General features: G+C 44.7%; 1 protein-coding gene across 2 annotated transcripts in view; it reads left to right on the forward strand.

Annotated features, from left to right (window-relative positions):
- hdac5 (histone deacetylase 5) overlaps positions 1-14,390 on the forward strand; it is a 58,151-nt gene that overhangs the window by 15,711 nt on the left and 28,050 nt on the right. Inside the window, exons 1-6 of one of the 2 annotated variants that reach the window (XM_047572333.1) lie at positions 1,453-1,973; positions 9,748-9,834; positions 11,502-11,749; positions 11,869-12,013; positions 12,143-12,248; positions 13,860-13,993. In XM_047572333.1, the coding sequence (XP_047428289.1) occupies positions 1,817-1,973; positions 9,748-9,834; positions 11,502-11,749; positions 11,869-12,013; positions 12,143-12,248; positions 13,860-13,993 (877 nt within the window). In that variant the 5' untranslated portion in view covers positions 1,453-1,816. Of the gene's footprint in view, positions 1-1,452; positions 1,974-9,747; positions 9,835-11,501; positions 11,750-11,868; positions 12,014-12,142; positions 12,249-13,859; positions 13,994-14,390 lie in introns of those variants that run through there. The other variant, XM_047572334.1, reaches the window with a different exon arrangement.

Below are 14,390 nucleotides of genomic sequence, written 5' to 3' on the forward strand. Positions count from 1 at the left end.
GTTGTCACAGCGACCGTGGCGAGAATAAAAAAAAAAAAAAAAGTGGACACCAGCTCCACCAATGAGGGAAACTGAAGACGGGAGGAAGATGAAGAAGCCACAGTCTCCGCCCACACGCTCTTTGATTGACAGACAATCTCTGGGAAGTGCAGTGCAGAAAAAACATGAAAGCGCCGAACGCCACCACCCTCCCATCTCCATCCCCTCCACCCCTCCACCCCTCCACCCCTCCACCCCACCACCCCACCTCAGAGCTGTAGGCTTACAGCTATTTTTATCTCTCGCTCCTCCTCCACCCTGGCAGGCTATTTTCATCTCTAGTCCCTCCATCAAGCCCCCATCTCCTGCGTTAGCATTTGCTTCTCCTCTCTCCTCTTCCTCCTCTTCTTCTTCTTCTTGTGCACGCGACGTGCAAACGCACTCGCGGCGGCGTGCGGGCGTGAAGGTGAGCGGCGGAGGGACGGAGGGACGGAGGGACGGGGGGGACGCTGAAGGAGTGTCCTTGTTCTCCCTCGTCCTCCCCGTGCACGTTGTGACGCTCGCCCTAATGAAATGAGCCGTTGTTGACTTTTTCTCTTCGCCCGTCCAACTTCCTTTCCACCCAGTGATCTACTTTCAGCCTCTCTCTCTCTCTCTCTCTCTCTCCCCTCTCTCTTTGCTCACCCTCCTCCTCCTCCTCCTCCTCCTCTCTCTCCCTCCCTTCCTCTTTTGACATTCATTCAGCAGCTCAGACACACACACCCGCGTTCACACTCGCCGCTGACTCTCAGACGGAGAATCTCAGGCGTCTGAGCACCAGCAGCAGCTTCTTTACGGCAGCCTGCCTTCTTTTTCCTCTGTGTGTTTTCAAACCGAGGGATAAGAGTCGGACGTGTGATCCCTTGCTTTTCTTTCTTTCTTTCTTTTTTTTTTATTCTCTCCTCCAGCCTTCATCTCCTCCTTTTTCTTCTCCTTCCATTTCCCTTTTCATTCTCTCAGCGCTTCGTTTCTAATTTTGGAAACATGGAACCTCGGGGAGCGCTCTCCCAAAGCTATTTACGTCCTCGCCTCTCCTCCTCCTCCTCCTCCTCCTCCTCCTCCTCCTCCTCCTCCTCGTCCAGAAGGAGAACAGCATGAGGATCCTTTGATGCTCTCGAGCGGGGGAATTCGGCTTCTCCTCCTGTGAAGAAGACGATCCCGTCCGTCGCTCCTCGGCTTTTCGGAGCCACGCAGCCCGTGCACAGTGACCAGATTTCAACTTTTTTTTTTTCTCCCCCCCACCTTTTTCTATCTGCAACTGCAAAAAACACACCAGCCGGCTGCCTGCTAACTGAGGAAGTGTTTACAGCCCGGGATCAGGACTCCAGGTGATGTAGCAGAGAGGGGGGAGAGAGGCTAACTGACCCCCCCCCCCCCCTCCCCGCCTCCCCTCAAGTCGCGTTTCAGGTCATTTCCTGGGAACGCTGCATTTCCCCGTTTCCTTTGATTCCGTGCGGTCGGTTTATTCCTAAAGCCCGAAAAAAACGGGGAGGAGGAGGAGGAGGAGGCTTCCTGGATTTCGTCCGTCACAACACAAAACTGCAACGTCCAGGGAGCTCGGGAGAAAACAGAAAATGAAACTGTGAGCGGGATTACGCAATAAAAGCACAGCGGAGTTCTTTTACCACGTTTTTTTGTGTTCAATTTCAAAGCCATCTAACAGCAGAAGCACAGAAAACATTTCACCTCCCTTCCTCCTGCAACTCACTCCCTGACTAAGCCATGGCGCTGCCTGGGAAGACGGAGAACTGACTGGCGTTTTCGCAGCAGAACGAAGCTCCCCGGCTCTCGTCTTGGCATGCTGTTGCATCCCACGGTGTCAGGATTGTGCGCCATGTTGCAGACCATCTACGAGACCGAGTCCTGTTTCTCATCCGCCGGCGCGGACGGCCGCCGCCAGCCTCTGGAGCTCCTGAGTGGCAACAGGAGCTCCAGCACTGCCATGCCCACCTCCGGTGAGTCATCCCGGGCGAAGGAGAGGCGGGGAGGAGGGGAGCGCGCTGCGCACCGGAGGTGCTTCGGTGGAATTGATTGAGATTTTGTTGCCTTTCGCGAGGGGGGGGGCTTTTTTTTTTTTTTAAGCTGCGCGTGTCGCAGGACGGGGCGAGACGGAAGCGCTCGCGTGGCAGGTGTAGGCAGGATGGGACGGGGAGATGTGGACGGGATGGGTTCGGCTGTTTTCGATTCTCAGCGCGGTCAGCAGCTCCAGCAGAAGTGAGTTGTGACAGAAAAAATCCACTTTCGAACTGTTAACGCCACCAAATCCTTCACTCCGTAGCACCGCAGTGACATCATATACATACGTTCTGACTCATATTTACCGGCAGTGTCATTATCTCCCTCACATCAACTTAGAGAGCAATCCAGTGGTAGTGCTGTCTACTGTCATGCACTGCAAACTAATGGTACAATTTTGCAAAAAAAAGTAGTAGCACACGACTAACTACCCCCAAATATCCAAACAGAGAGTATACGTTTTCATGTGTTCATATTTGCTTTAGTCTACATGTGAATTATATGCAATATTATGAAAATAAATGCACATTAAGGAGCCTAATATTGTGCAACTTGTGAAATAGTTGAAGCTTTAAGTTTAGTTTTGTCTTAGCCGTCACGGCATTGAGAGATCTGGGAGGTGTTCCAGGCAACGAGATCGAAATCCCTAACCCTAACCCTAGCAAAATAAAAAGAGAAGACTTCCCTTTGGCCAGTTTTCTAAAAAAAAAAACCATAAAACAAGTTATGATGCAGGATGCTGCCGAAAGACTACGAGGTCCTGGAGAAAGGAAAAGGTGTTGAGAACGTTCTGCACCGGGCAGGTGCAACAAGCGCCTTTATTGCGGTTTCAGTTTAGGAGATTACATTGATGCTCACAATATGCCCGGTAGCTGTAATATCAGCTATAGAAAACTCTTGAAGTCTGGTTGTTCCACCTATTTATTGACAGTATTCACACACTAAGGAGCAGATTAAATGCACGGACATATTAGAGGAATCTTCAGCGTTTAAGTAAGACATGGGCAAAAACACTTCTCTATAAATTCTGCTCTTTGGTGATTTCCCGCAGAGGTAAAGGTACTTTTTAAAGTTTGTTAGTAGTTTTAAAGTAGACATATAACATACACATACTCAGGAGAACAGTTTTCTGCACACCACGGGTCTCCTGTCTCACTTAACACTTTGAAATATTATTCATTTTCTGTAATGCTCAAACATGCATCTAGTGGCTTTTTGCAGGGAGCTTCACTGTAATGATGTGAGTCGTTGAGGTCTGTGTGTAGGTTGTTTGTGTGAGTGTAGCCTGGTTTGTTAATGTGAGGTGAGCTGGTTTGAGTGTCGCTTGATGCCAATTCTTCGTGCCAGCAGCCTGTTAGCTGATATAAAGAGGACCTGGGTTTACTCCCCCCCTTTTTTTTGTGGCTGCAATTTCAGGATTTCAGCAATTTGAGAAGGTTTAAGTGTCTTGAATATGTTTCTTGTTGTATTCATTACTCACGCTCTCTGACGACCTCAGTTCTTATTTTTAGGTCCGTTTAGGTCTCCACCACCTTTATCCGGCTTTAAAATCGCGGTATTTGAATTACCGTTACTCACAATGGTTTGCGCTGATGACAAAATTCAAAGTGTGACTGAACACTGGGAAGTTGGGCTTTTGTTTGGAAGACCTTCGTGACATCTCAAGGGTTTAACTAACTTCGTTTATACCTGCAAATCCCTCCAAACAACTCTTCTCTCCCTGAGGATCCCCGGTCTTGCGTCGCTCCCCAACCTGCAGCCGAAAGCAGCGCAGCGTCCTCATTACCGCAATGGCAGCTTTTTTTTTTCCAGAAAGCGTGGTGAATTACGGTAATTCAAATACCGCAAGCTTTTTTTTGAATGCGCAGGCAGATGTTTAGGTCTTGAAGGGTTAAGCTATCGCAGGACATAGACACCGTTACACTTTTTTTGCCAGTCAGGTTCATTATTGTTTCTACTTCCTGCTTCACTTTGAAAAATGGCGACTGAAACTTTTGCCAAAATTTTGCCGAGTCATATTCGTATCTCAGAGCCTCTTCAGTTAACCTTTCCTCGATGGGTTCCATCTTTAATGATCCAAAACAATCAGTTTGAAAATGGCGGAGATGGAGAAGCAGCCGGAAAATACTAAAGCGGAAACCAGTCTGCGTTGCCGCGACGTGTAGTTACATTTCTGAGAAGGTGCACATCAGGCTTCAAAATGACACAGACCCCTAAACCACATGTTAACGAGAATGTGGAGACCACATAAACCCTTTAAGACCTCTAAGATAAAAAAAAAATATTGCAGTATTTGAATTACCGTAACTCACCATTGGTCAATATTCAAATTGTGGCTGAACACTGCTTTCTGCCATTACGGTAATTATGGCGCACCACTGCTGTCGGCTGCAGGTTGGACGGCGGGCGACGCAAGACCGGGGACAAACAGGAAAAGAGAGTTGTTTGGAGGAATTTGTTGGTAAAAATTAATTTAGAATTTTGCCAAAAGCGCAAACCGCTATTACGGTAATTCAAAAGCCTTGTGCTTTAACGGATCGCTGGCAACCCGTTTGGTTTTAAAGGGGTTAAATCTGCAGGCTAAACAAAAACAAAAACAACAACAACAACCTGAAGGGGCCAAGGGACTCGTTTTAAATGTGAAAATATAGATCTGCGCAGTTTTACGGCCCCGTATGCGTGCTGGGTAATTGGTTGAACTCGATGTTGTTAAATTCATTAAGCCGGCCGTAACACAACATCCACAGCGGATGACCTAGAGTCTGCCCGCCCATAATACTTAGACCCCCCTCATGAAGTCTCTATAGAAACGGCACACATGCGATTCCTCTTTTCTTTCTTCCTTTTCTCTCTCTCTTAGCTTCTAATTTGTCTGAAGTACACACAGCCATTATACTATTTTTACCCCCCCCCCCCATGCTCTCTCACTCTCTCTCTGTCTCCCTGTCTCCTGGCTTTTTTTAGAGTGTTTTGCAGGGCTGACGTCATGGTGCCTATTTTCTTTTAGCAATGCAGAACGAACAAGACAGGGAGATAGAGAGAGAGAGAGAGAGAGAAGGAAAAGGAAAGACGAACATTGGTTTCCAGAAATACCTCCTAGCAGCAGCAGCAGCAGTAGCAGTAAACAGAAGCACCAGAGGAAAAAAAAAAAAAAAAAAACCACAGACAAAGAGTGAAATGTCATCCAGATTAGTCCGCAAACTACATATCCATGTTTTTTTCCTTTTTTTCTAATTATTAGCAGTGACATATCCCGGTCAACATTGCGTGTAGCATCTTTAATCTTCTACATATTGGGAGCTTTATAGCAGCCACATGCAAGGGGGGGAAATTCCAAGCTGGTGGATTGTCGTACGGAACTGGTGCATTCCAGTGGCGTGATCCGAAAAAAGAGTCCTTACTCCGCCAGTGGGAAACTCTCTAGGAGAGATGAGTTGTTGTGGATTATTTCTGTTTTCGTCTGTGTTTATTTTTTTTATTTTTTTTTTTAGAAGCTCTGGAGCAGCGGTGTCAAACTCATTTTTGCTCAGGGGCCACATATGCCGGTAACGCAATGAATAACGACAAATGCTTCCCTTTGTTTTTTGTGCAGTACATAATGAAAGTGTTAACATTTACAAAACATTTTATGAGTAACATGGAATTTCTTAAGAAAAGATTGCTGCCATCTGCCTGATTAGCTGTTAAGCAAGAAGTTTGTCCTTGCACCTAGGGCTGTGAGAACTGTTTCCCCGTGTGGTGTCTGGTTACTATTCTGTGATTGGTCAGAGATTGAGAGTGGATACTGTTAATGTGAAAAAGCAAAAATGCTAGGGACCAGTCTGTGAGCTCCCAGATGCTAATATTTGTTGTAGAGCTGCACAATATATAGTTAAAAAAATCGCAATCTCGATTCACACATACACGTGATCTCATTTCGAAACACAACGATTCTCAAGCATGCTCCCATTTATTTCCGGAGTTTTTCAAGCGCCCCTGAAGGCAGCACTGCCGCTGACTCCTCCCTCGACCTATGGTAAAGCGTCTCCACAACACGTGATTCCGTCAGTGGAGGAAGCCCCGCCTACAGTTGAGCGTGTGGAAACAGTGAGGGAGAGAAGGAGAGGGAAGTCAGCGGTAGAGAGAGTTAAATGGATGGCTAACAAGCTAACAAGCTAACAAGCCTATTGTTCAAACGTAAGGAAATCTCAGTGTTTGATACTCCACTTGAATGACCATTTGAATGTTTTGTTTTGTGATCTCAATTCTAAGCAAAAAAAATCGTGAATCACATTTTTTTCCAGAATTGTGCAATAAACGCGAGTGTGATGTATGCTGCAGTGGGAGGGGCCTATGAGGACTTGAGTTTCTCGTGAAGTACAAATTACTGGGCCAGAACGAGCGTTTTTTTCTTTGCTTCTCATGGAGCTACCCCTAGTGGAAACATTAGGAATTACAGTTTGCAGCCAATGTCTTGTTTGTAGCTTTTGCCACTTTGTAGATTTACCTCATCGTCTAGTCTGAATGTGTTGAATAATATTTCACTTATGCTGTTTTTTTTTTTGACATGTATTTTTATCATTTAAGACAAATAACAAGTTCAGTCTCCCTTTGGAAAATGGCAAATGCAGCTAACAATTTTTATTTTTTTTATTTTTTTTTTTTTTGACTGAAAATTACAATTATTCTACTCAGTCATCAGTCATGAATCAAACCAGCAAAGTGTCACTTTTGAGGATCAGGAATCAGTGATGTTTTCCTTCAGCTACTTGTTTGAAAATGATTATAAAGATGGTTACAAACCAATCTGAGCCTCGGCCACTGAAACACTCAAATGGGACTGTACGACTACAGGCACCAGATTTTAGCATCCGATGCTTGAGTCAAGAATCCTTCAACGAGATATTTAAGGATTCAGATTCTAATTTTATTTAGCATAGTTAAAAATAATCTGCAGTATTATTTTGCAGTTGATAAATAGTCTAACTGTGTCTCACATTCTCATAATTTAATAATTTTCTTGGCATAATTTGTTATTAGCAACGTTCCGGTCGAATTTTTGTGATTCGATACTTTTCTATTTTTTATTTTTTTTTCAAACTCATGTCTTTCGGTGGCAAATAAGTTGTTGGTACTAAATTCGTGAAACATCTATTATGCATAATTCACAAATTGCTGTCTTGGCTCCTCTTCTTCTTCTCTGGTTTTCGTCATCTTTGATGCTAGTCAAAGAAGAAGAAGAAGTCTTCTTTGTACTTTTTTTCCTGGGCATTTTTTTAAGATAGTTAACGAAGAGGAAAAAGACATATTAGAATTAGAAGAAAATTACAAAAAAATTATAAAAGATAAATAATAGAATAAAAAAAGTATTGGCACATATTGCGTTCTGCTCAAAGTTTCTTCCTGTTAAAAGGGAGTTTTCGCCTTCAGGCTGCTCTGGAGGTTTGAGACCGGATTTTGTGAAGCATCTTGAGACAATTTGTATTGTTGTTGACGCTATAAATATATATAAAACTGAATATAGACAGACAGTATTGGATTGCACTAATGATTGTCAGATATTTGCACAGATGGACTACGTCTAACTGGAATATAAAGTTGAACACAGTATTGTTTTTCGCTACTTTCTGACATGATATTGGTCAAGTGGTTGCTCCAAGTTTTAATCAGTGATGAGCAGATATGAAAAAGCTCGGCCTGGGTGTCAGTGGTGCAGCCGGTCACATCGGAGCCGGCCTGTGTTCGTCTCCGTCCGGATTCACCCGCGGCCCCGGACGCAAACTGGATGCACAGTTTGTCTTTCAGCCTCGCTGCTGCTGAATTACCGTGCGTAACGGCAGCGAGCGGCAGTCCGTTAGAAACCGATATGATTGACTGAAATGTTGCCCCGACCCCACCTCTGTGTCCAACCGTACGTTAGTGTGTGTGTTTACCAGACTATAAATGTCTTCAGTTTGACGTCAGACGCTGGCTGCTGTGGAATGCTGCTCTCTTGCCAAAAGGACGGTTGTACACACACACACACACACACACAGACACAGACACACACAGACACACACACACATGCACACACGCGCACACAGACAGTATGTGTGTTGTAGTGGAAGGGGAGACACGTGCGTCACAGTGAAATGCCAGAATATTTGTTTAGGTAATTTAGACGTGAGTGGGTGCACAGTAACACACACGTACTTGTATTTCCATCTTTGTGAGGACCCTCCATTAATATAATGCATTCCCTAGCCCCAAACCCAAACCATCCTTCACTACGTGCCAAAGCCTAAACTCTAACCCCAGTAGGTTTTTACCCCCTTAAAAAAGCAACAAAAAAAAAAAAGGCCTCGAAAACGTTTGCATTCCACGAAAAGTTTAGCCCCGCAACTTAATAAAAACAAGACCACACACTCTGACACACACACACAACCTTGTTTATCCTCTGCCCTCAGTTTTTGGGACTTTTTCTAAAGTAAATGGTCGCAAAATCCTGCAAACTTTGGCATTAACTGTGGACTTAACGGAGCGAGGCAAGGCAGTTTACTCTGTTTCTCTCTATCTGTGTCAGCGTCTGACTCCAAACGAGTCACAATCCTCCAGGATGTAGCTAACAGGCTTGGTCTTATTGTGGATGTTGCTGTTTAATTAGCTTAGGACCCACGTGGGGGTGCAGAAACAGAAAGGGTGTGCCAAAGAGTAGGAGATGACCATTGCAAAGCACCTTACAGGGGTCAGAGGTCAGACGACAGGGTAGATAAGTCCTAATTGAATGTCCTCCTTGGGCAGCAGACAGGAAATATCGTGACGTGTTGCAGCGTGTGACGTTTTCTGGGAAAAAAGTCTGATCACACGGCTGACGTCACCCCGGGGCCAGGGGAGCACGGCCGCCGCAGGACCGTGGCAGATCTCCATCTCCCTGGTGTCTCTCAGCGTGTTAACCTGTCAGCTCTTAAACTACGCCGCTTAGAGAGCACCTAAGCTGATTGGAAACTTCCGATCTGAGCGCTGAACATGTACATTACCGCATACACGAAGAGCGTGCGATGACGCAGTCAGCCGGACTATATTAGTGCAAGGGAGGGCTTTTTATCCATGCATGAATTATGCTTTTACTCAAAAATAATAATGATTAAATAAAACAAATTCACTGTCTTTGGGGGCACAAGGGACGTCATAATGTTATGCCTGATCGGTGCACATGTCACAAGGTGAAATGTCAGCCACCGCCACTCCGCCACCTGCAGCAGGAAATCTATATTAACCTGTCGCGCTGATCAGCCCTGAGAGCAGAAGAAGCCGGTGGGTTGTCACCGATTGAGGAGAAGGGAGGGGAAACATGTGTCACGAAAGAGTTCACAAGTTGTTCCTTGTTTTTATTTCTGCCATACTGCTATGAATAGCAGCTGCCTTCTATAATAAACCGCCTCTATTAATATGTGTTAGCATATGTTAACATAGCCTGGAATGTCCTTGCGCCTAGCCGTGCTGAATATAGGCTAGACTAAAGCCAAGCCTGACCAGCGCTAGGCTAATGCTAGGCTCGTGGCTATTTTTAAGCGGTAGGACACCGTGTCCCTCACTTTCTTACAACGTTATCACAGCTCAACCGAACCGAATGTAATCTGACTGTGTGTGCGTGTGTGCTCAATGAATGACGTAATAATAATCCGCTGTGTCCCTGACAACATTTTTCAGACTAATAATCAGTCATTCATTTTTCTTTGTCTCTCTCTACTGCAGTAGTGGAGGTGAAGAGCAGCCTCCCATCAGGCATGCAGAGCCCAGTGGCAACAGCAAGCGAGCAGAGGGGAGGAGGTGGAGAAGGTGGTGAGTAAGGAGTCCTCTAAGAGTCCTTGATGGAGTTTGGGTGGGTGGGGGAGGGTGTGGGGGGTCCATGTCTATAAAAGAGGGGTGCAGTGCTTCCTAAAGTTAGTTTTTGGCTTGTTCATGAGAAACTCAAGTGCTGAACTCAGGGGAAGTCCTAATAGGCCCCTCCCACTGCTGCATACATCAAACATGCTAAGCATTGTGGGAAATGCAGGAAATACAACAAGAAGCACTTTTCTTATTATTTTCGGATGTCGTCCAATCGTTTTGACGACCGAGTCCACCGGATCACGCTGTTCATTCAGGATGTACCTATATGCATGGTGATCTCTACCCAGGAGAGATTAGCGGTCATACTATGAATATTAGCATACCAAACTATTAATGCTACATGCACTTACTTCTGGCTCTTCTGGTTAGATGCTAAACTGCTGTAGATGTGTAATAACAATAAAGTTGCATCAAAAATTGCATCTTGGAGCTCACAGAGTGGCCACTTTCCGCATGTCTGCTTTCCCGCACTAACCACGCCCACTTACAAATTCTGACCAGTCACAGAATAGTAACTCATTTCAAATCAAAACTTTATTTATATAACACATTTCATACATAATAAAATGCAACACAAAGTTATGTCCCCAAGTGGGAGCATATAAAGATTAAAAGGTATTGGACCTAAAATTGAACCTTGGGGAACTCCACACCTAATTTTATGGATTCCTGAGGAACATGTATCCAACTTTACGAAGAGACATCAATCTGAGAGATGGGAATAAAACCAGTTAAGAACAGTACCAGAGAGGCCCACCAGGTTTCTGAGTCTGTTTCTGCAAAATGTGGTGATCTACTGTGTCAAAAGCAGCGCTTAGATTCAGTAACACCAGGACTGAAAGTTTTGTCTTAGTACTGTGGTTCATCCTAAAACCAGACTGACACTTTTCTAAAATATTATTTCTATTTGAAAAATTATTTAATTGGATAAAACTTTTTTTTTAAAGTTGATGTGTCAAGAACAAGCTGTGAAAACAAACGTCTCGCTTCTCACGCAGTATGTAACTGAATCAGTAGGATGACCAAGATGTTCTAGGGAATTGTGGGTGATCTGTTTCAAGATTTGCTTTTTAGGGTGGTGACACACCAAACTGATGGTCTGTAGACAGCAACCCTGGCTTGTTCAGTCACTGTTCAGTCAGAGAAATTCCTCTGAGTAGCTGGTTAGCTTAAATAAATAATGGAAGTTACGAAAAAAAAAAAAATCTCCTTCTTTCTTCTCAATTAATTTTAAACCGTCTCGGCAGCGTGGTACAGGAGAGGCTGACTATGCACAATGGAGCTCCTTAGCCTCACAGCTAATTGTAGCTACTCCTTTTTCCCGTCTGAATACACACTACTGCCACCTGCTGGTGGGAGGGTTTATTAGCATTTCGAAGTATGTGCAAGTTGACGATTAGCTGTAGGCCTTGCGGTATGTTTAAGTTGGGTCCAGGCTCAGGTGACGTGAGGCGTTGTTGTTTTTTGATGTTGGTTTGACGTCTCCGGACCTTTACGAAGCCTCATAGATGTCAGCGGAGGCCATGACAGAATTTGACGATTATCATCCAAGGAACAAAATCTACAGTGTTACCAAAATGAAAAGTTAACTCCATGTTGTGTGTTTTTGTTTCCAGGTGGGGGCCCGGGAGAAGGCCCTGGAGGAGGTGGAGGCCCGGTGGACCTGCGAACGGAACCCAGGGTGGGGTCTCATTCGGGGGGCGCGGGGGTGGACACGACCCTGCGAGAGCAGCAGCTCCAGCAAGAACTCGTGCTGCTCAAACAGCAACAGGAGCTCCAGAAACAGCTTCTGTTCGCGGAGTTTCAGAAAAAACACGAAGTGCTCACCAGACAACACGAAGTCCAACTGCAGGAACATTTAAAGGTAAAATAGATGACGACGCTGCAGCCACCTCTTCTTTGCTGCTTCACCTTGTGTTGCAGGAGGTGTTCAGTAGCCCGTGTGTGTGTGTGTGTGTGTGTGTTTGTGTATGTGTGCGTTAGCAACAACAAGAGCTGCTGGCAGCTAAACGGCAGCAGGAGCTGGAGCAGAAGAGGAAACTGGAGCAGCAAAGACACGAAGAACAAGAGAAACAGCGACTAGAGCAACAACTACTACTGCTGAGGAACAAGGAGAAAGGCAAAGAGAGTAGGTCATACCATGCTACCACTTCCTACCATGTTTGCACATGTTTGCTCTGCATCCACGAGCCGTTGGCGGAAAGACAATCAAGCGTCTTGATTGCTGTCTGTGTTTGTGTGTTTTTTCTTTTTGGAGGTGCCATTGCCAGCACAGAGGTGAAGCTGAAGCTGCAGGAGTTCCTTCTCAGTAAGAAAGAGCCCGGCCCCGGCGGACTGAACCATTCCTTCTCCCCAAAGTGCTGGTGAGGATTGCACATCTATTTTTGTGGTGCTGTTTGTATTACGCGTCCCGCGCTGTAAATTTCGGCTCTTTGACGGTTGTTTCTGTTTAACCAGAGCTGCGTGGCCTCGCATTGGTGTGTGTTTAACATCCTGAGTTAACCGTGAGACGGACTAAAGAGAGAGAGAGCTTAAAGTCAGCCGTGAATTTATCAGATTTGAGTGGTCGAACGCAGGATAAGGTGCCTTCAATTGTGTTTCAGTTTGATTTATGCAGAGAATCAGCAAAGAAATCCAGCCCAGATTATTTGGTGATGTTTAAAGCTCCACTATTACAGGTTTATAAGGGATTGTTAGAAATACATTTAAAATGAGCTGACGGATCACGCAGTAAAACGTTTTACTAGGGATGCACCGATTGTGAAATCCTGTGATGATGCCGATGTTTAAAATAACAAATTGGTTGTGTAGTTTGCTATATTGCAAAAGAAATGCAGCCCTTTAACACAGCTGAAAAGCAAGCGTTTCGAGAAATTCTACAAACGTAACGTCACATGTTAAGGAAACTATTCTGCAGTTGCAGTGCAATTGTTGCTAACGGTCTGTTTTATTTTTATTTAGGATATTTAAAGGTTCCTGATATTCCAGTTACAATGTTAAACACTTCTGAGAAATAAAAGTTTTGAAAGGGTTCACTTGCATTATTATTATGTCACATTATCACTAGATTAGGGGAAAAAAAATTGTCTCAGAATAGTGTTGACAATATATCGTCCAGCAAAATTTGTTACCGTAACAGGCCGAGCGAAAAAAACGCGTTCAAAGTCGTCTCCACGTGATGTTTATGGACAGACGTGGATGCAAACGGCAACTTGAATTGTCGGTGGAGGCGCACGACCGCAAGGCTGTAATTCTAGTTGTCTCTTATTATAGTTCCTTTCCACTGCAATTTAAAAAGAAGAAAAAGAAGCTAATATCTATAATTAACTGGAGCTGTTCTTCATTACAGTTAAGCAGATGACATCCAGGAGTGTGTGTTCGTTCAAAATAAAAAGTTTTAGCCGTGGCTCGCGCTCGGGATACGTTAGTCGTGCGTTATCTTAATGAGGCGCTATGACGGGAGCCGCGGTTTGATTTATTGCTGCTGCAATCGCTTGAAAAAGAGCTTGTGTTTTACTTGCCTCGTGCAAAAAAAAACAAGCTAAATTATCGCTTCTTTGTGTCATGGCCTGTTATGTGGATGCGACAGCCGTTTTTCATATTGATCTGATGGATGAACACCTGAGTCTGTTTTTAATAATATTGCTTTGACACTCCCAACACGTCTCAGTAACACGTATCAGACACCTATGTTTGAATGACGAGAGGCTGTCGCTTCGGCGAACACATGTGAAACCTTCCCGTCCCAAAAGGAAAAAGAAAAGGTCAGGTTGTAGCCAGTCAAAAGCATTTGTCGGAATAGAGGAAGAGGCATAGAGCAAATGTTTCCATGCTCAGGAAATAACAGGAAAGGCATTCTAGGAAATGTGGGAAATGACTAAACGAAGTCGAACTATACTGAGAGCGCGGATAGGAAATGACTGGTTATTATGAAAAGGTTGCAGCTAATATCCCTCGTCTGTTTGTGTCTGCAGGGGAGCCCAGCACACCTCCATGGATCAGAGCTCTCCTCCGCAGAGTAACACCCCAGGGACTCCTCCTTCCTATAAACTGCCCCCTCTGCTGGGGAACTACGAGGGCAAAGACGACTTCCCACTGCGCAAGACGGGTAGGGGACGAGGGTGTTTGTTGATGTCTTTGTATCTGTAGCTGAACGGTGTGTGTCTGTGTCTGTGTCTGTGTGTACCTGCTTGGTGACTCAGTGCAACTCATCAGGGATGAGGTAGAACAGACTTAGAGATAAAACACACATGTATTTTTGAAATCCTTCTGTCACCATTTAAAACTTTCCATTCCACTTTCACCGATCAGCCACAACATTAAAACCACTGACAGGAGAATATTTAATATATATATATATATATATTAGAGATTGACCGATACGGATTATTTGCCGATATTTGGGGGCGATACTGCTACCCTCCATTTAAATGATAAAAATGGTACAGTAATAACAAATGTTACAATTTAACCAAGACGTTTAACACTAACATGCACTCGCTACT

Source organism: Mugil cephalus, chromosome 20 (assembly GCF_022458985.1).
Source record: "Mugil cephalus isolate CIBA_MC_2020 chromosome 20, CIBA_Mcephalus_1.1, whole genome shotgun sequence".
In the NCBI taxonomy this organism is placed as follows: domain Eukaryota; kingdom Metazoa; phylum Chordata; class Actinopteri; order Mugiliformes; family Mugilidae; genus Mugil; species Mugil cephalus.